A 19,883-nucleotide genomic window follows, 5' to 3' on the forward strand; every position below is an offset into this window, starting at 1 on the left:
AAGGTGAGGCAGTGGCTGTGCTGAACCGGTGCCTGGCCGAGGTAATGGGCTGGATGAGGGCCAATAAACTGAAGCTCAATCCAGACAAGACGGAGGTCCTGTTGGTTGGCGGATCGGGCTTCGGGGAAGGTGAACTGAACCTAGTCCTGAATGGGGATGCACTCCCTCTTAGGGACAAGGTCCGCAGCTTGGGAGTGCTCCTCGACCCAGAGCTTTCACTGGAAACTCAGGTGACAGCGGTGGCGAGGAGCGCTTTCTTTCAGCTTCACCTGATCCATCAGCTGCGCCCCTACCTAGAGAATGACTGCCTGGCGACAGTGACACACGTGTTGGTGACTTCCCGCCTTGACTTCTCGAACGTGCTCTATGTGGGGCTGCCCTTGAAGAGGGTCCGGATACTTCAATTGGTTCAAAATAGAGCTGCCAGGCTGCTGACAGGGACTGGGTGTTATGTTCACATGACTCCAGTTCTCCGTCAGCTTCACTGGCTTCCCATTGAAGTCCGGGCCCAATTCAAGGTGTTGGTTATGACCTATAAAGCCCTTAACGGCTGGGTCCTGGTTACCTGAAGGAGTGCTTACGTCCAGATATGCCCGCCCGCCCCTTGAGATCAGCGGGAGAGGCCCTTCTCCAGGAACCCTCCGTGAAGGAAATTAGGAGGGTGAGTACTGGAGGAGGGCTTTCTCTGCGGTGGCACCCAATCTATGGAATGTGCTCCCCAGAGAGGTCCGCCTGGTGCCATCGTTATTTGTTTTTCAGCGCCAGGCCAAGACCTTTTTATTTAAACATCATTTTAATTGTTACTATTATTTATTAATTTATTTTATTCTTTGGCCAGGGCGACTTACATTTTACTGTTATACTGTTAAATTATATTGTTTTATATTATGTTATTTATTTATGATTGTGAGCCGCCCTGAGGCTTCGGTGAATGGGGCGGCATAGAAGTTCTCTAAATAAATAAATAAATAAATTTCACAAGACTAGCCCTCAAGGCATGATTGCTCCAATTCGGACGCTATAGTAAGGGCACAATCCTAGAGGAGAGAAGTTGAGCATGGTCTCTGACCTTGGAGAGGAATCAATACTATCCTGGGGCTGACGTCCAGGATCCATAGGGTTGTTCCCTCCAAGTTTGTTCCCTCCAAGTTATTACCTAACTTTCTCCTTAAAACCTTCCCACGGGGAATTAGAAATAAAAAGAAAGAAGGTCCTAAACATAAAACAGCAAAGATCTGAACATTCAGAAAACAGAACAAGAACAGCCCTCATCTTTATTTTTTTTCCTTTTAACTTTTTGGAAAAGTAAACTATTTTAATTCAAAATAATGTTATAGGTAAAAAAAACTGTCTGGAGATTTTAGTGTTCAGCATGTATATATTTTTTCTGCATGCATTCAATGGATGTTTGAAGCATTCCCCCTCCTTCCAATGCATTATTAAATTTCTTACGCCCACTTTGCATAATTTCCAATTCTTGCTCTTAAAAAAAGGACTTTTCCTTCATGCACAGCACCTTTCAACATGAAACAAATTATCTGGAGCCTTTATACAAGGATAATTCCACCCACCAAGGAAAGACAGAAACAAAAGGGTTGGAAGGAGCTTTAAGTCCAAGTCCTTAAAAGAAATCTGGACTCACAATAGCTTTTACATCTTCCTTTCACAGAAAGGGTAAGATTAAAATGTACAACAGACTTAAACAGCGCTACTATAATTAACAATGTGAATCCAGCAAGGCAAAGGAAAAGGAAAATGGGTGATGATCCCCTGCCTTTCCATTTCCTATATAACCAAGAAAACTAGACCCAAGATGCAAGGCGACCCAAGTATTACAAAGGGCCACAATGTGAAGGGATCAGCAATTTGAAACTGTTGAAGAAAAGAAGAAGAGCAAATTGGATTAACAGGAGCATAATATGCAAGGGTGGTAATACTTCTTCACTATTCAGAATTACTAAGGTCTCTCCCAGGATGCTTTATTGAATTAGGCACATGAGGTAAAAAGTCTGGAATGCTGGCATCTGAGCAAAGGGAACGGAAACGTACATGCTTAACAGAGGTAGCACATGTATTATATGCATTCTTCATTCTGAATAAGCATGTGTCTTATTGAGCTGCCTGAAAAACAGATTTAAAGCGGTTAAAAAATACCAAAAACACACATACCTATGCTGGCCCACAAGAAAAACAAAAAAGAATCCATGGTTGAGTATTATGTTTCTTGAAAACAGAACCAAAATGCTACAGAAATACACAAGTTTTTCCAGAACTCTTCATCAGGTTAAGTAATGCAAAAAGGAGGAGAAAAAGACCAGAAAAGTCTAAAATTTTGACCAGAAGTTGTGGCCATTAGGCCTGCAGTTTAGCCTATGTAAATGAAGATTACAGGACTGACTGCATCACTAGTAAGTGTAGCAGGTGTCAGAATGCAGCAATGCATTTTGGGATGGCAAATGTTTTTTACGGCCATGTGGGAAAACATAAGAAAGACTTGCTCGGTGACAAGAGGGCAGGAGCAATATCTGATGTGCCGGCCATGTGCCTGATTTCCTGCTGTGAGCCAGAAGGAGGCAGTGCATATCACTGTCCATTGGATACCATTCATGGTGCGCTTTTGAACTGCAACAGGTGTCAGTACATGCTATCAGTTAGCAGTATTGGGTGATACATTTTATTAGTTAGGAAAGTTATGGAATCTCCTTTCTCAGAAAAAATAAACGCTAGGCAGTACATCTCTTAGATAGGGATTAAGCTTCAGAAAACCCTGCTATAAAGTCAGCTGTCATTGATTCATTTTATCTAAAATTATTTGTAAATCATTAGAAATCCTGTAAAGGCAGCATATAATTAATTTTAACCACACAATACAGTAAAAGAACAACAACAAATACATAATGACAGCAAATACCCAGAGTAAACTAAAACTAAAACAAAAACACACACACACGGTAGCAATAAAGTGATGCAGAGGCAAGAAGGGAAAAGCCTTGAGGTCCCACTTAAAACCTTAATTCACACTGGCTAAATTGTTGATGAAGAAATACCAAGGACCGAGGCCACCACTGACCAGGCCTTGTTCCTGGAACTTGCCAACCTGATCATTCTTAATGGTCTGGAGAATATAGCCTGACATTAGCAGATGCCTCAGTAGGTTTATGAGAGTACTGGCCACCCTTCGAACATCTTGGTTTCAAATTGTTAAGGGCACCAACATTAAGACTGACTCTTACCTTTAACGCTGATCAATGAAGCTGCGGCAGAAATTGTGTTATATTTATTTATTTATTTATTTGGAACACTTATATGCCGCCCCATTCGCAAATGCCCCATTCGTTATATACACCATTCATCTACTTTCTAAACCAGCTATAGATCCTGGATTATTTTCAAAGGCAGCTTTCGTAGAAATCATTCCAGCAGTCCAGTTTGAACTGACCAGATCTTCTTTCTCCATATGACCATATGGAAACTTTTGCCATCCCACATTTGCTACGCATTATTGCCTATGCACATGATAAAGCTCCCCATTGCACAATTTGTGACCATGGCCTTGAAGACGAGGCTTGCACACTGCAAACTTCTCTTGCAGTGCTATTCTAATTATTATGGATTATAATCCTCAATTTGGATAATTTCTTCAAGATCATTGATGTTTAATACTCAGTTTGCAACATACACTCAAGCAAAATAATGGTAAGAGCATGGATGGGAACACGAGGCAGGTCAAGTAGAGTTCAGTGACTAATTTGACAAGATCTCTTTTGACTCGACTCAAGACCTAAGTTGGCTCAGTCAGTACATTCAGTAATCCCTCGCATGTGATGCCGTGCAAAATCAGCACTTGCCTGCAAAGGCTGAGGGGCAAAGAACTCTATTGATCAGTTTTGAGTTCTCATCATGTAACTTCAGTTAATGAAGTGTGGTTAGTTGCTGTCATAGCTTGGCCATGTGTCCTGCTCTACAGAAACCAGGGCAGTATCCGATAACAGTCCTCCGTTTCAATGAATTTCCTGTATGAAGTGCTTTCCAGCCCCAGTTCAGTTTGAAGATAAAGGATCCTAAGGAAGGATAGTAAGTGCCTTGGGCAGCAAACTAAACAGGTACACAAATCATCTGGTCATTTTACACTATGGTAAAATGAACTGTATTTCTGTTTAAATTATAGCAGTTGTTGCTAAATTTGCATTTAGATAAGCAAATTAGGATAAGAACATCTGTGCCTTTTGTCCTCTTTTTTAGTAATACAGTTCCTCTTTTTTGAGAATGTGTACATGGCCACTTTATGCGTTCAACCACGTTTACTTTCAATCTCACCTTGTATACAGTTCAACTGCAAGTGATCTCCCTGCTTCCAACATCTGGACGTGCTGAGCAGGGCTCTAGTCAACAAAAGCTTATGCCCCAGCAAAAATGTTTGAGATGCCACAGAACTCCTTCATGTTTACTGGGAGAAACCAAAATCATTTACCTTTGGGAATTTGCATTCTGCAAAGCTGCTAAGACATAAAGGAAGGAAGATTTGGAACCAAAATTCCCTAGTGATAATGTGAATTTGCAGTATTTGATTTAGCTGTACATCAAGAAAATGATTTGAATGTGGATAGTCATAGTTTGGTTCTAGCGGATAATTACTGAGCCAAGTTGGTTAATATTATATATTAGTTATTTTTCCTTATCAGAACCTGGGCCACAAAAGGCAAATTTTGGTGAGTCAAGGATTAGAGCATTCTGAGTGGAATTTATTGTGTTACTTTTGACCAGAAGGCCCTTGCACATCACAAGCTGTTTCCAGAAGCATCCTTTAGACTCAAAGGTGGATGAGCATGTGGTTACGGAGGGATTTTTGTTTGAGAATTTCATATACAAAGATCACCTGGGTGCACGGAACTAGTTGCATGATTCTTTGTATCCCAGCCACAAATTCTTTGAAGGTACAAATACAAAATACTTTGAAGGTACAAAGGTACAAGTACAAATATTAATGTACAATTTCAGTAGATTAAAGCAGTCTGAAATGTCATAAACATGTGTTTTAACCATTTAAAGGTTTAACAAATGAAAGTTTGTTAAGCAAACACTTTGGCCAGAAAACACAGCCACATTTCCCCCACAACAATGCTATAGAAAACTTTAAGCAAAACACTGCTCTGTACCATGCTTACTATAGTGAAAACTGTAAAAGCTGCATTCATGCATTGTTCAGTTAGTATACAGAAAGAACAAACAAATTTGCAGTGCAAGTTAATTCCAAAACCACTGTGAAAAACAAAACTTACTTCAATACTGAAGTACCCTCTGTCAACATAGTCCCCAAGAAAAAGGTACCGTGTGTTGGCAGGAGAACCTCCCACTTCAAACAGCTTCATCAAGTCAAAGAATTGTCCATGGATGTCACCACAAACTGAAAGAGAGAGAAGTGGGCAGGAGCATTTATACCATGCATTGTACACACAGCTGCATGTATTTATCTATTAACAGACAAATCCTACCCTGGAGATCACTGTAATCCTGTCTAGCAGAGTCCTGACTACATTGACCATCTCAGGCAGATCTTAGGTGTCAGCCTGCTATACCACACCTTGTAACTGCTTTTCCTACCAGCCTCAAAGCAAGGGATACGGCATTTCTGGTGCAGTTCCTGCTGGTGGTTCATTTTTCATGAAGAAGTCACTTTGAGAATCCGTGGCTTATTTTAAGGTGATCAGACCTACAGCAGCTTGTTCTATTGTCCAAACCCCAGGAGAGTGACTTTCTCCTTTCCTCCCTTCCTTTCCATTCTCCTCCTTGGTGCCCTCTGCTGCATGCCACTAAAACGCATGAAGAAAGGACTCTAGAGAGTATCCCACTTCAGCAACGTTTTTTTCTCGTCCTGCCAAAGTGCTTAGTAGCCACCTTATTTTTTTCCTCATTGTTGCTACTTTGCCATGATATCTGTGTTTCCCAATTCCATGCATGAAACCACTATGGAAGCCAATAAGGAAAGGAAATGACAAGAAGGAAGGCTGGGGGGAAACCAAAGTAGCTGGAGAGAAGGTTCCTTTCCAGTGGCTGACCTTACTGAAAGAGTAGGTGTGCTCACTTCACTGTAACGTGAGGTTCCCTTTTCTTTTGTTAAGGAGCTTGCCGATTAGCAATGTAAGAACTGAAGAGGAACAAATTACAGTGGAACCTTGGCTCACATACTTCATCCGTTCCACGACTCTGGTTGTGACCCAATTGGTTGTGACCCAAGTTAAATTTCTGCATAAAATTCAATGTAAATAAAGTTAATCCGTTCTGGCCCCTCTGAATGTGGTCGTGAGCCAATTTTTGGTCGCGAGCCAAGTAAAATTTCCCCATAAGGTTCAATGTAAATTAGGTTAATCCGTTCTGTAACTATTTTTTTTGAATCGGGAAAATTTGAAACAAAGTGACAAAGAACAACAAAGTAACAAAGTACTGTACAGAACACTAACCTAGGTGTGGGGGAGGTTATTGAGGGAAAGTCCCCCTTCATAAGGACATTGGGGAGATCTCCTTCAGGGGTTTCCTCTCTTCTTTGACTCTTAGCTGCAGGGTCAGTTTTGGTGAAAAATCTGTCTATAGTCACTTGTTTTTTCCTGCTCTGCATAACCCTCCGGAAATGAGAGACCACGTTATCTATTGTTCATCAGATTCAACACTCTGTTCGTCACGGTTATGTTGGGGTGGTGCTTCTCAAAGAAATCCTGGCACTCATCCCATTTTTTCATAAGGGATTGTATCACATCACTGCTAACCTCCTCCCTGTCTTCCTCTTCCTCAGTGGAATCCTCCTCAGCAAGTGCCTTCTGCTGCTCACTCTGGAGTTCAGCAAGTTCTTCTGTCGTCAGCTCCTCTATCTTCCCTGCACAAATGCAACTGCGATCGTGGCCATCTCCCCACTTGGGGGGTGGGGGAGATGGCTGTGATCGTGCTGGTTGGGGGGGAGGGGAGATGGCCGAGATTGCACCCGTCTTTCCTGCAGGAGTGCGCACATGATCGCGCACGTGATCACGTACCTCGGGGGGGGGGGGAGATGGCCGCGATCTTGGTTGCCACCCAATGCGGAGTTCTCTACCCAAGTGAAAATTTTCATGAAATTTTTGTTCGTGACCCGATTTGGTTGTGAACCAAGGTGTTCGTGAGCCAAGGCACCACTGTATGGGGATGCTTGGTTAAATACCTGGAGCAGGGGAAGACTAATGGATGTGTACTGCTTTCATAGAGGCTCAGAAAATTAATTCCAGTGGGCAAGTAGGTGAGTATGCAGGGAATGGGGGGAGTTTTCCTTGGGTTCCAGCAAACTGAGTGTACTGAATACAGAAAGGGTACTGATAAAGGGACTGAAGCAACAAGGAGATCTGTTGCAGAAGTCTCTGGGATACCTGCTGGAATCAGCTGGAATCAGCTAGAGCATTGAGTAGAAAGGAGAAGGCGAACAAGCCATGGAAAGCCGAATCATTTGTTGGGAGTATCATAGGTTGGGTTAGCAGAATGTGTGAATTTGCCCAATGTCTCATGATATCACAGCTCCGACAAAATTATCTGCTTCAAGCCTCAGACAGTTTTAACGCCGTACCCTTTCTCATCAACACACCCAAAACCATTTTATACTTTGTCATTGCAGTGCTACAGACACAGAGAGGTTGTACCAAATTGATAGAATTAATATGAAAGAATATTCCAAATTGGTCACTTAGTACTGTTATGGAATGGGGCTACTCTGGTAGATCAGTAACTTGGATTTAAATAGTGCTGCAAGGAAGACAGCATTTAGAGCGTAGCTGGGGGTGGAGGCACTATTAGCGATAGATGAATGACAAGAATGATTTGATAGCTGAGATTTCAAAACTCCATTACTCCCTGAAACTGGATAGGTTTCACAGTATGGAACCTGTGGAACTGGAAAACAACTGCAGTGTACTAATGTGACTTAGACTCAGTTGAAGCAGTACAGAGGTTAATACTAAAGCCTGGTTCAAAAAAGCAAAATACGAAAGTTTGAAAGCATGCAGTACAGAACATTTTGCAAAAGTTATGCAGCTCGGAGTTTCATAAGTGCCTGGAGGAGATTGCTCACCACAGACTGACTTGAATTTGATTGCGAATGAAAGGTGAGATATCCATGCAGCAAACATATGCATATGTACAATGAAATGTATGCAGATTTAGTCCATTGCACCACCCACTGGTTAAAGCAAAATAAAATATTCAGATATAATATGTCCAGCCTTTCTACTTAGACATCAACCAATTCCTATCTGGTTGATAACTGACTCTTTTTTGATACGAAAAAATACACTAAAAATGCTCTTAAGCTACAAGAGAAAACCCAGACATTTTTGAGTTGACGTTAGCATTTAAATGTAATTTTCCTCACTAAAGTACATTAAACAGAACCAGCATATATTTAAAGGAAGAAACACAAGAAGAAATGTCTAGTATAACCTTATAATACAAAGATATTCAAAGGCTTCTCTCTTGCTTGTGGAAATGATTTGAGCTCTGCTTTTAGCCAAGTACCCAAGAGAAAAACTTTTGCCATATATGAAAAGTTAAGCAAATGCAACAGCTCAAATAAATATCATGCACAAAGCAATGTATTGATATTTTGTGCAATACCAATGGACACAAAACTTGTTCTCCAGGGTTGCATGACTAAATGAGGATTCATAATTAAGGGCCAAGATAATGCCCTGGTACAGCATTCAGATGCATCTCAGCTCTTAATATGTTCTGATAACCCGTAGGCATGGTAATTATTCCTTTCTTGTCTTACCATTAAAGTCTTATCATTCCATATTTTAATTTTAATTTTAATTTTATGAGCATGGAGCTAATGTTTGTTTGTAGAAGACAAACATGCGCCTGTAGCCAACAAATGGATAATGAATTCCCATCAGGTTTTACACTCTTTTATTTACTAAGACCATGAACTGCAAAGTGATAAACATCTCAAAACGAGGACTTAGAAGGACAAAAAAGCCACTTATTCATTGAGGAAGAAAATTATGGTGTAGCGGGACTGCTTTTAATGAGGATGCAGTAAAATTTAGCACACTACACAATACAAACATTACTCATATTTTGTTGTCTTTTTCACAGTATGATGCCGTATCATCTTGACTTGCTATTTAAAAGAATACTGCAATCTAGTTTCCTTTCCCCTTCTCTAATCACTAGAACATTCCTGTTTGACAGCTACAGGAAATCGATACAGCAAGTTGAGGAACAGGGATACTTCTGCAGCCCTTACTTATGCAAAACTAATGTTATAATTAATTTATTCTTTATTGTTTAATTGCTTTGTGTTTGGCGACTGATCTGAGTCCTACAAAATGAAGAGAGAGAATCAAGTGTTTATTTTAGTTATATTCCTCCAACATCAAGGCCCACTTTCATGCTATTTCCCTGCATAATATTCGTCAGTGTTAAATATGTGAAATATGCATATCTATATTTTTATAAAAAGTAATCAACAAAATACCCAGCTAATAGACAAGAGAAAGAAAATGGCAGTCACCTAGAACAGCAATCCAGTAATTTAGTTTTTAGTCACAGTCAGGTCTGTATTTGAAAGCAAGCAAGAAAAAATACCAGCCGAGACAGAATAGTTTTTCCTACCTGCTAGAAATGTTCAGGCTGCTAGAGTACAATTTTTGTGAGCAAAGGCTGCAATGACTGAGGCATGTGATATTTAGAAAAAATGGGCAAAGGAAGGGACACTCTTCTTCTTTAACCGGATGCCCTCCAGATGCCTGACTGTAGTAAACCTCATTGTGTGAGGTAACATCTAGAAACAGGATGATTGGCTTTGATAAAGCTGCACATTTCTGGGGTTAATTGAAAATAGTTTCCAAACAATCCTTTTTGTTCACCTTGTATGAAAGTCAAAGATTCATGCAATGCATTTATTTATTTACTTAGATCCTCCTCCTCATACATTTATCAAGGACAAAAGATGTCCTGGTCATATTGCTGACTTTAGCCAATGGGTGGGTTCACACAACATGAGAAGCCATGGTGAAATCTTTGGTGCATATGTTGTGTTGTCTAGAACCAGTTTCAGAGTTCCATTGAGAGAATCAATGGTCTGTTCTAAGGTTTCCAGGCTTTATCATGGCTGCTCAGCTCCCCAACAACAGGTGAGTCATAGATTGCTTTATTCCCATTGGCTGAGTGAAGTGTCTGTCTCCCTGTTTACTTTAGGAAATATGGAGACAGCACGAAAATACACATGCTTTTCCCTAGTTTTTATTGTCCACTGCTTAGCCGCATTACCACTGCATTAATTGTGAGAGAGATCTAAATGGGAAAAGCTTTGTGTGTCTGAGAATTCTAGAAGGTATTTTTTTCCTTAAGTGAAATCTAAAACCTAGATTTATTCCTTGTGCATTATACATATTTTGCACTGCCTGTTCTACTTCTTTTGTATGACATAATTAGGTCAATTCTGCAGATCTCAAAGATGAGATAGAGGTATTGTGGATCATTAGAAAAGGGATTCTAGGAATGGGTGTGCATACATGTTACAATAATAATAATAATAATAATAATAATAATAATAATAATAATAATAAAAAATACTGTTTTGGATGGGGTTTTGAAACTTGTTCTGAAAGATCAGATCTACAGCTTGTGTGGGGGGGATGTTTCTAGAGCCATCCCTGCTCTTGGAAGGTCCGGTAGTTACTGTGCCCAAGAGCACCTCTGCCCAGCTTCAACTGGTTTGTAAGTTGAGCCACCCCTTCCAGAGAAGACAGATCTAGCCACAGAGTTCCATGCCTTAATCACTTCCTGTTTAGATTACTGCAATGTGTTCTTATCTTTCATGTATCTGTCCTTGAAATGTGTTTGGAAACCGCAGTTAGTGTGAAATCAGCCTTTGAGCAGACCTGCAGGGAAAGAGTAGGGGGAAGCAGAAACCACCTCTGCCTCTTTCCCCATCCTTCACAGTTGCCTTTAATTTTCCAAATTCATAGGCTTATGAGCATCCTCACTGGACTGCAACTTTAATTAAAATAATTATTTAGAAGCTAAAAACATGTTATGTTTCTAAGGTCTTTTCTTTTTTTTTTATTTTTTTTTAGCAAAAGCAATTTCCTTAAGTCCTTCAACCAAACTTGCAATTTTACTGCTCTACACAATTGACCTTTATTAAGACATTAGATTCATTTTACCAGTTTACCTCTCTTAATACAATCAAAATATAGTACAACTTTATTACAGCAGAATATGCAAACTGAGTGAAAAAGGAGCAATCTACATAATGGGAAAGTACCTGAATACAGTTATCCATTCATGTTTTGATTTCTTCCATGTTTGCAAATGGAAGCAATAGTTTTTATTGGGTTTAGGATAAAAGCTTCCTTTGCTGCCTACAATACTTATTAAATGTTTTATCTTCCAAGTTGCAAAATAGAGCCCAAGGGCTTTTAGAGGACAGCTCTCCTTATTTAACTTACAGAAAACCCTTTTCAGCTTATACTGCAAGTCTCCATTGGTCCTGCAGTTTAAGGGTGAGACAAGGCCAGGGTGCGCCTTAATCTTCATGAATATTTCTGCTTGGATAAGTTTTTAGTTACATGACATATGATCCATACAAAAAAAAAAAACCTGGACAGTGAACTTAAGCTGGTTCATCTTGTTGAACAAGTCTTGTCTGAGTCTAGTCTGATTCAGCAAATTACTGCAAAGGAAATTTCCAAGATCTTCCATGGGCAACATTGAATTTTTCATAATTTGCTTGTTGCTACACTATTCCTCTTTCCATCTTTTACATCCTCTTGCATTCTGGAATCATAAGAAAACTCCTTCTGTTTTGCCACGCTTCTCCAAACGTCTTCCACAGAACAATTTTCTAACACTTAGCCTGAATGCTGTGGCCCTTTTTATATTGCTTTTATAAATGTTTTAATTTGTTGCATATTAATTGGTTTTAATGTGTTATACTTTGCTAATATGTTTTATGTATTGTAAGCCGCCTAGGAAGGCCTCGGAAATTATAGGCAGCCTATAAATACATGTATAAACAAACACATTATTGTATGAATTGGAAGTTTATGGAATAAACCAATAAATATATGGCGGGAATCAACCATATATCTGTACTTAGTTCCAGTGTATTAAGCATTGATTACCTCCAAACAACCTTAATGCAATACAGAATGTTGTGCCTAGAACATTTTTTGGGGAAAAAAGTTTAGTTTCAAATTAAACTAGCAATACCTTATCATGTCGACCTGCAAAAAATAGTTTCTTTACCATACACTGGGTGGGTGGCTGAAATTCATGTCTGGCATGGGGCACATAGGTCTGGAACCACATACTGTGCAAAGAGTTACCATTTCCTCATATTACTTCCTGAAGCATCGAGGTGGGTTCAAACATCCCAGAGTTTGTTTCTGTGTGCACAGACAAGTGTCTATGCAGCTATGTAGAGAAGTGTGCATTTTATGTTTGCCGGGAATTCACATGCTAATTGAAAATTGCCATGTAGGCTGGGTGCAAACAAAAATCTATTTCCTATCCCCAGTGTATCTGTCAGATCAAAAACTCTCAATGGAGCAAGTGCTACAAAGGATGACACAAGAATAAACATGCAACAAAGAACAGTTTCTGAACAGTTTCTAGCACTGGAAGTTTATTAAAGGAGCAGATGTAAGGATTAGAACCCAATTAATGGGTTAATGCTGGTCCTAAATTTTCCCCAAATCGTTAATATATTTTAAGGGAATTAATGAGCTATCTGACCATTAATGAGCTATCTGAGCATACTTACGCAGATGTGTCCATAATCCTATATATCATTTCAAAAACACAACAAATTACAAGTGAAATGAGCAGGAATGCTATTTGTATGAAATTACATACTCAGTGGTCTTTGTGAGTCTTTCATACAGTGGTGTAATATTTGAACAGAATTAGGTTTAAATCTACATTTACCTGTCATACTGATTAAAAATGTTGATGCCATGCAATCAGAAGTTTTAAATATATCCACTGCGAAAATGGTTAATGGTGATTCCTTTTTCTTAGTCTGATCAATTATATTTCATAGTCTTCTAATAGGATCTGCTATATATCAATTAGGACAAAAAGTGTCTGGTCAAGTATATATATTTCTTTATATAGGTTTTCAACTATTTATTAATATAGTTGTAAAATTTTTAGAGTCTACATTTCATAATGAGAGTGGTCTATAAGAGTGGTCAAAGCAAGTTCCTTGCAGGATTTTGGAATTATGACTATATGATATTGTCTCCATGTTGTTGTTGGGGGGCATGAAATCACACAAAAGTAGAGTTGGAGGAGACCTGCAAGGCTACTGAGTCCAACACCCTGGTCAATGTAGGGCTCCAATTTAAAGCGTCCCTGACAGATGGCTCTCCAGCTACATCTTGAATGCCTCCAGTGTGAGAGAGCCCTCAGTTTCCCTAGGTCATTGGTTTCATTGTCATATTTATCTAACATTCAGGAAGTTCTCCCTGAGGTTCAGCCAGAATCTGGCTTCCTGTAACTTAAGGCCATTATTCTGTGTCCTGCACTCTGGGATGACTGAGAAGAGATCCTCAATCATCCTCCTTCGTGTGACAGGTTTATGAGTACTTGAAAAGTGTTATCATATCTCCGCTCAGTCTTCTCAAGGATAAGCTTGCTGGCTCTCTCCTCACAGGGCTTTGTTTCCAATCTCCTGGTCATCTTTGTTGCTTTCCTCTGAACTTTTTCCAGTTTGTCTGCATCTTTCTTGAAGTGTGGTGTCCAGAACTAAATACAATATTTAGGATGGGCCCTAAACCCTCAAAGGCTGTCACAAACAGGAAGGTCAAGATCTCTTCTTGCTGATGTCAGAGTGTAGGACACGGAATAATCAATTCAAGTTGCGACAACCCAGATTCAGGCTGTACATTGGGAAAAGCTTCCTCACTGTCAGAGCAATATGACAGTGGAACCAGCTGCCTAGAGAGGTGGTGGGCTCTCCTACACTAGAGACATTCAAAAAGAAATTGGACAGCCAGCTAAGTGGGATGGTGTAACTTGGTGTCCTGCAACAGCAGGAGGTTGGACCTGATGGGCTTCATGGCCCCTTCCAACTCTACTATTCTATGATTCTATGAGCCTAACTAGTGCCAAACAGAGGGGAACCAGAACTTCATGACACTTGGAAGCTATACTTCTATTAATGCTGCCCAATATGGCAATTGCTTTTTTTTTTCAGTTACATCACATTGTTGGCTCATATTCAGCTTGTGATCTACATTTCCATGATCCTTCTCACTTGTAGTATTGTTGCTTCATGTATCTCCATCTTGTAACTATGTATTTGGTTCCTTTTTCTTAGGCAGAGAACTTGAATTTTGAATTTTACTCCTTTCCTCCAGGGGATTAGTTATCTCCTTGCAGGTTTCCTGTTTGTTATATGTGTGGTCCCTGGTTGATGTTTGTAAACTTGTAATAAAGTTCCTCAGCTTTGCCAAATTTTGCGATCACACACCATATTCACAAAACCTCTGTTTTAAGTAACGATGCGCAACTGTAGTCTGATTAGTCTCTAAAGCCTCCAACTCTTTCCTCTTAGCTTCAATTTGTTTATATCAAGTCTTAGAGCTAGTCTATGCTTTGAGAAAAGATATGCTATCATTTTCTCTAACAATTTACATCTTTTTGAGGCCTATCTCTTTAACCATGCTTTCTCCTAAATATAAAAACTTTTTATAATTGTTTTCACTGCTTTAAAAAGGAGACTATTTGAAATATGTACAGTTTGGTTCTCATTAAAATAATGCTCAAGTGCCATATAGATTCTTTCTCTAAATCAGAGTCTTCAGTACACTGAATATTTCAGAAACTCTTCCACTAAACCTTGCATAAACAATCCTGAAGACAAATGTTGTTCTACACTCCAGAGGCTGGACCCACAATGTCTTCATCGACTTCATCTATATTGTGCCTTTTTCCTACATGGAACCTAGGCTGACTTTTGTAAAGCTCTATTGTAAACCTCACCACTGTATCCTTGAAACAACCCTGTGAGTTGTTAGTTGGGGGTCAGTGACTGGAACCGAGTAATTTAGGGAGGTATCTGGCTGAGTGAGGACTAGAATTTGGAATCATTTTAAAGTTTGTTGCTAACTTTTAAGCAGCTATTGGAAGAGTGCATAATAATATGCCTTTATTAGAGTTTTCAGTGCATGGTACTTGAAAACACAGGTGAATCCTAACAAAAACGCACTTTCCATTCTTCCCATGCATTGTCAGATGAGGCTTTGTTCCAGGTATTCCAGCCACTGAAAGTGCTAAGGACTTGGAGCAAGGTTTATTTAGCCATGGAATGTTTCCCTCAGGCAACCTGCTGTTCCTGCTTGCTGACAGATAGATGACTAAGACCCCCCCCATATATGTGGCCACATTGAACAGAAGTGGCCAAAATGTAACACTAGCTTACATGAACTTATTCTGCTGCTGTCCCATGAAACCATTTGTTCTGCTTTTCGGGCTAAGTGCTTGTATACTCAAGAAAGTAAATTAATATTATTTTGCATTTATATGTTGGTTAAGGTGTTCTCTAAACAGTAAGTTTCTTTAACTTTCTTCTTTACTCACAAGAACAGTCCTGAGAATCAGATGCCTAACTGAGGAAGGGCTCTAATGTTGCAGCTACACTGTTGAGTGGAGATGGGGGAAAGCTATTTTCCTTCTCTGTCCTACTTTGTAGCAATAATTGTGAAATGATCTCTAAATCCATCCATCTTTCTCTCCTGTTGGAGGCTCTAAACCTGTTTGAGCCTGAAGATCCACAGAATCTTTCCTGACCTGCCTCTTGAGATCAAAGTCCCAACCTTGGGAATTCTGTGGGGGCTGAAAGAAGCTCTGAGGTGGGGATGGGGAAGGTCAGATCTCATCCTCTGAGCCTGAAGAAAAAGCTCCACTCGTTCTTTTAGTCCTTCAAATGATGAATAGGTCCATAGGATAGCTTTCTAAATGAGAAGTAAGCACTAAAATGTCAGGGATTACAAAAGCACATCAGAGTCACAGATAGTTTATCCAAATATGTTACCTACACCTATACAATTGCATAATTTTAAAAACGTTTTTGAAGACACAATCCAGAAAATAAATTAAGCAATAATAGGCAATTTATTCTGACAGGAAAGCCATCTCTAGCAGTACATCCATATATAGGCTGACCACAGTGGGCTTCCCTGGAAAACTCAGTGCATCAATTTATGCTACTGGTATACGCAAGAGGTTGTGTACACTAATGATATGTCACTAACATAAGCAGACTGGCTACCACCCACTACTTTTTAAGGGCCAACATATTTGCCTGGATGAAGGGGTAGCACTGAGTTCTGATTTAAATACAAATCACCCACTCTGCTCACCTGTGAAATGTAACTGGTTTGTAACAAGCCAGAAGCAGGTTATTCTCATGCCCTACTGTATTGATATAGCTGTTAGCAAAGTTGGTGAATACATGGTTGTTGCTTATACCCAGTGTAGCCAATATAGTGTCATCTTCAGGCTATTCAGGAGGAAGCAAGACGTGTTTTCAAATACTTCAGCATAATGCAAACCAAGTAAGCCCCCAAGTATGCATCAGTCAAGGACATGGACGTAACCACATGACAAGACATGCTCCATCCAACACTTATTCTTACATCCATCTGATTTCAGGAAATGGCTTTCCTGTAGACCAACAGAATTAACAGAGCAGCAGTGTGGGATACTACTCAGTAAAAACAACTTGCAACACCCTATTTCTTCTTGCAAGCCACCCAAGATGACTTATATGATCCCCCCTCCTAATTTTTCCTCAGAATAAACCCGTAAGCTGGATTAGGCTGAGAATTGCAGTGAGCTTCATGGCTAATGAAGGACTAGAACCTGTTTCTCCCAAGTTCCCACCATTCTTAACTATTTCACCACACTGGCTCTCATACATAAAGTATGCATTTTATAATAAATGTATCTGCTATACATAAAGTATGCAATCAGCTATCAAATCTTTTAAGGAAGGATATATAATGCAAATTATATTCACATTTAAACTAATGCAACATTTACACCATTAGTAAGATCCATTTCTTACAGAGGGTTCATTGGCTTGATAATCAAATGCTGATTCTTGTTGCTGAGATGTGATCCTTTATTTAACAGCACTAGAATTTCAAGAATCTCAGCAGAGACAGATGGACATTCTCTAACCACAGATCTTGCTGTCTGCTAACATACTTGATATTCCTAAATAGTGCTGTAGTGTCCGAGTTGTTTTCACAATGCTCCATGTGTTGGATTCATACGCTATTCAATTGTACTAAACTATTCAACTGAACTGTTTGAGTTGATCTATGTCATAAAGGCCAAAAGAAAATGGGAAGCCAAAAGATGGAATGCTTATTATGAGCAATTTAACTAATGCTAAAGAAAATAGAATTCTTACAAATTCCAGTGATTTTTACTTCTGTACTAAACACTAAAGATATAATTCACAATTAATTTCATAAACTAGATTAATCTTTTATTAAGAATTAAATGATTTTAACGGCACTTTCTCCTTTTTTGACTACATCCAGATACTGAAATTACTATATTTGTGGCCGCCTTTGGCATCTTTTTTCCCATTTTTTTCTTCTTTTCTAAAGGACTTTTTGAAAATAAATAAATAGAATTGGGAGTGGGGGAGAAATGAGGAGAAATTTCTTGCTTCTATACATACCAAGCTCTTGGGAAAAAGCAAAGCATTTTATTTTAATAGAGGCAGAAATTGATCAAAAATGAGCTACAACATCAAAACAGGGCTGATTTACCTATGTTTTTTAAAATCAATGATATTATTTTGATTTCCCCTATGCTAACATGCTATTAACATTAGTGCTACTGCCAAATATAAAAGATGCCCCTGGAAATCCATGGAGCTTACAATCAACATTCATAAATGTTATTCAAATTAGAAGAGGGGGATGAAAACACCCGTTTAGCTAATATATCTTTTCTAGTTTGGAATCCTGGCTGGTCACCACAAATGACACATGTCAAAGGGACTTGTCAATAACTTTGGCTGAAGCGGCAGATGGGGGATTTCTCTTTCTATGCCATGAAATATGAATGCAGCTTGGGAAAGATGTGAGGACATGATACTACACAGACCTGCTGAAGGAGCCCAGTGACAATAAGAGGGGTAACCAAGTGAAGGCAAAAACAGTGACAGATCAAAAGGATGGGTATCACTAACAGTGGTGACAAAAAGCAAGGGCTTTTGGATCAAGAACCATAATCTTGAGCCATCTGCTTGAGAGGTCTGGAAACTGTTGGACTTGGCCTGATAGCTGTGGAAACTGTTGGACCTGCACTGCCTTTCTAAGTAGTCAAGCCTTACCTTTGATGCACCTTAGCTTCTGTTCCACCAGGTGTTCTCCCTAAGCTGCATCACTGAATGCAAACAACTGCAAGACGGAGTCATCCCATGAAGGCTTAGACAGTTAAAATGAAGTTCTTCACACAACATATATGGTTAAACGACGGAATTTGATGCCACAGGAAGTGGTGATGACCACCAATCCGGATGGCTATAAAAGGGGAGTGGACAGATTCATGAAGAAGGCTATCAGTGGCCATTAGCTTTGTTGGCAATGTGCCACATCCTTTACTAGGGCTGGCATGCCTACCTACACAAGTGCAGAAAAGCTTGGTCAGGCAGAGTTCTTGCACCCATCCTGCTTGATCAATCCTGTGGGCAGCTGGTTTGTCACTGTGTGTTATGAACTAGATGGACCTTTGCTCTGATCCAGCATGGCTTTTCTTATGTTCAAGAAAAGATCAAGCTGAAATGGAAAGCACAATGCTGTTCAGACATGTTCCATACAGAGAGTGCATATGGGTCTGTCCAGGACAACACATGAGGACTTAATGGGCATAGAATGTCCACTTCAAAGCATGAAATTGTCCAATTCCTTTTAAAAATATGGCCATGCACCTTTCCCTAGGACTATGGGCATACTGGTCCCACCTACTTTAGTTCAGACCTTGCTGTGTTGACTGTGTGATCATACAGTATGCCTTATTAACATTCTACCAGCAATCAAGCAAGCCATGGCAAAATCTGAATTGAGGTGGGGGAGGTGAGTGCACCCAGAAACGTAGGGGGATGCAAAGTATGCACGGTCACTCCCCTTTCATCCTTCATCCTACATCTGGACAGGGTTTGTGCGTGCAGACCTACTCTCCCCAGGGAGAAAGTTATGGCAGAAGTTGGCACAATAAAGCATTCATATGGATCTTCATTTACACAAAATCTACAAACTTAAGAAAGGAACTGAAAGACGGAGGTTCCATGAAATGCAAGATAGGAAAAAAATAAGACGACCAATCTTGGATCAGACCAAAGGCCCATCTCAAATGCAGACAATTTATGGCTCTCAATCTCTTTTCAAAAGCCTTAAAAATGTGATCAGTTAGAAACGTGAATTTTCTTGACAAAAGCAATGTGTTCCTTTCCTGGCAGCCTGCTGTGTGGAAAGGAAAAATGAGAGAGAGAGTATGAGAAGGAGGGAGGGAGGGAAGATCCATTTTTTGGGAGCGTTATGCTCAAAATACAGCATTCCAAGATGGCTAGGTCAAGCTCTGAATGTGAACTGAAAGAACAGGCTGAAATAGAATGCTTAGCTTGAATGTCAAGGCCAATGAGCTTCATGAATGGCTGGTGAGAACCAAACCATCTCTGGTTCAGGAGGAGATACTGCATAACAGGGAGGGTGAGCGGATGAGTGCTGTAAGTTGAATAATCTAATTGTATGGAGGGAGGGAGGAGGTGAATTCAGTGTGGAATCATCTGGCATGGGTAGAATTAACTCCATACTTAGAGGGCTCATTAACTTGAT

The 19,883-nt window shown here is 39.8% G+C and overlaps 1 protein-coding gene across 1 annotated transcript in view; it reads right to left on the reverse strand.

Annotated features, from left to right (window-relative positions):
• PPP3CA (protein phosphatase 3 catalytic subunit alpha) overlaps window positions 1-19,883 on the reverse strand; it is a 213,195-nt gene that overhangs the window by 78,874 nt on the left and 114,438 nt on the right. The window contains exon 3 of the mRNA XM_044428195.1: window positions 5,280-5,404. Coding sequence (XP_044284130.1) covers window positions 5,280-5,404 — 125 coding nt within the window. The remainder of the gene's footprint in view (window positions 1-5,279; window positions 5,405-19,883) is intronic.

Source organism: Varanus komodoensis, unplaced genomic scaffold, assembly GCF_004798865.1.
Source record: "Varanus komodoensis strain SLA01 unplaced genomic scaffold, ASM479886v1 scaffold2, whole genome shotgun sequence".
Taxonomy (NCBI): domain Eukaryota; kingdom Metazoa; phylum Chordata; class Lepidosauria; order Squamata; family Varanidae; genus Varanus; species Varanus komodoensis.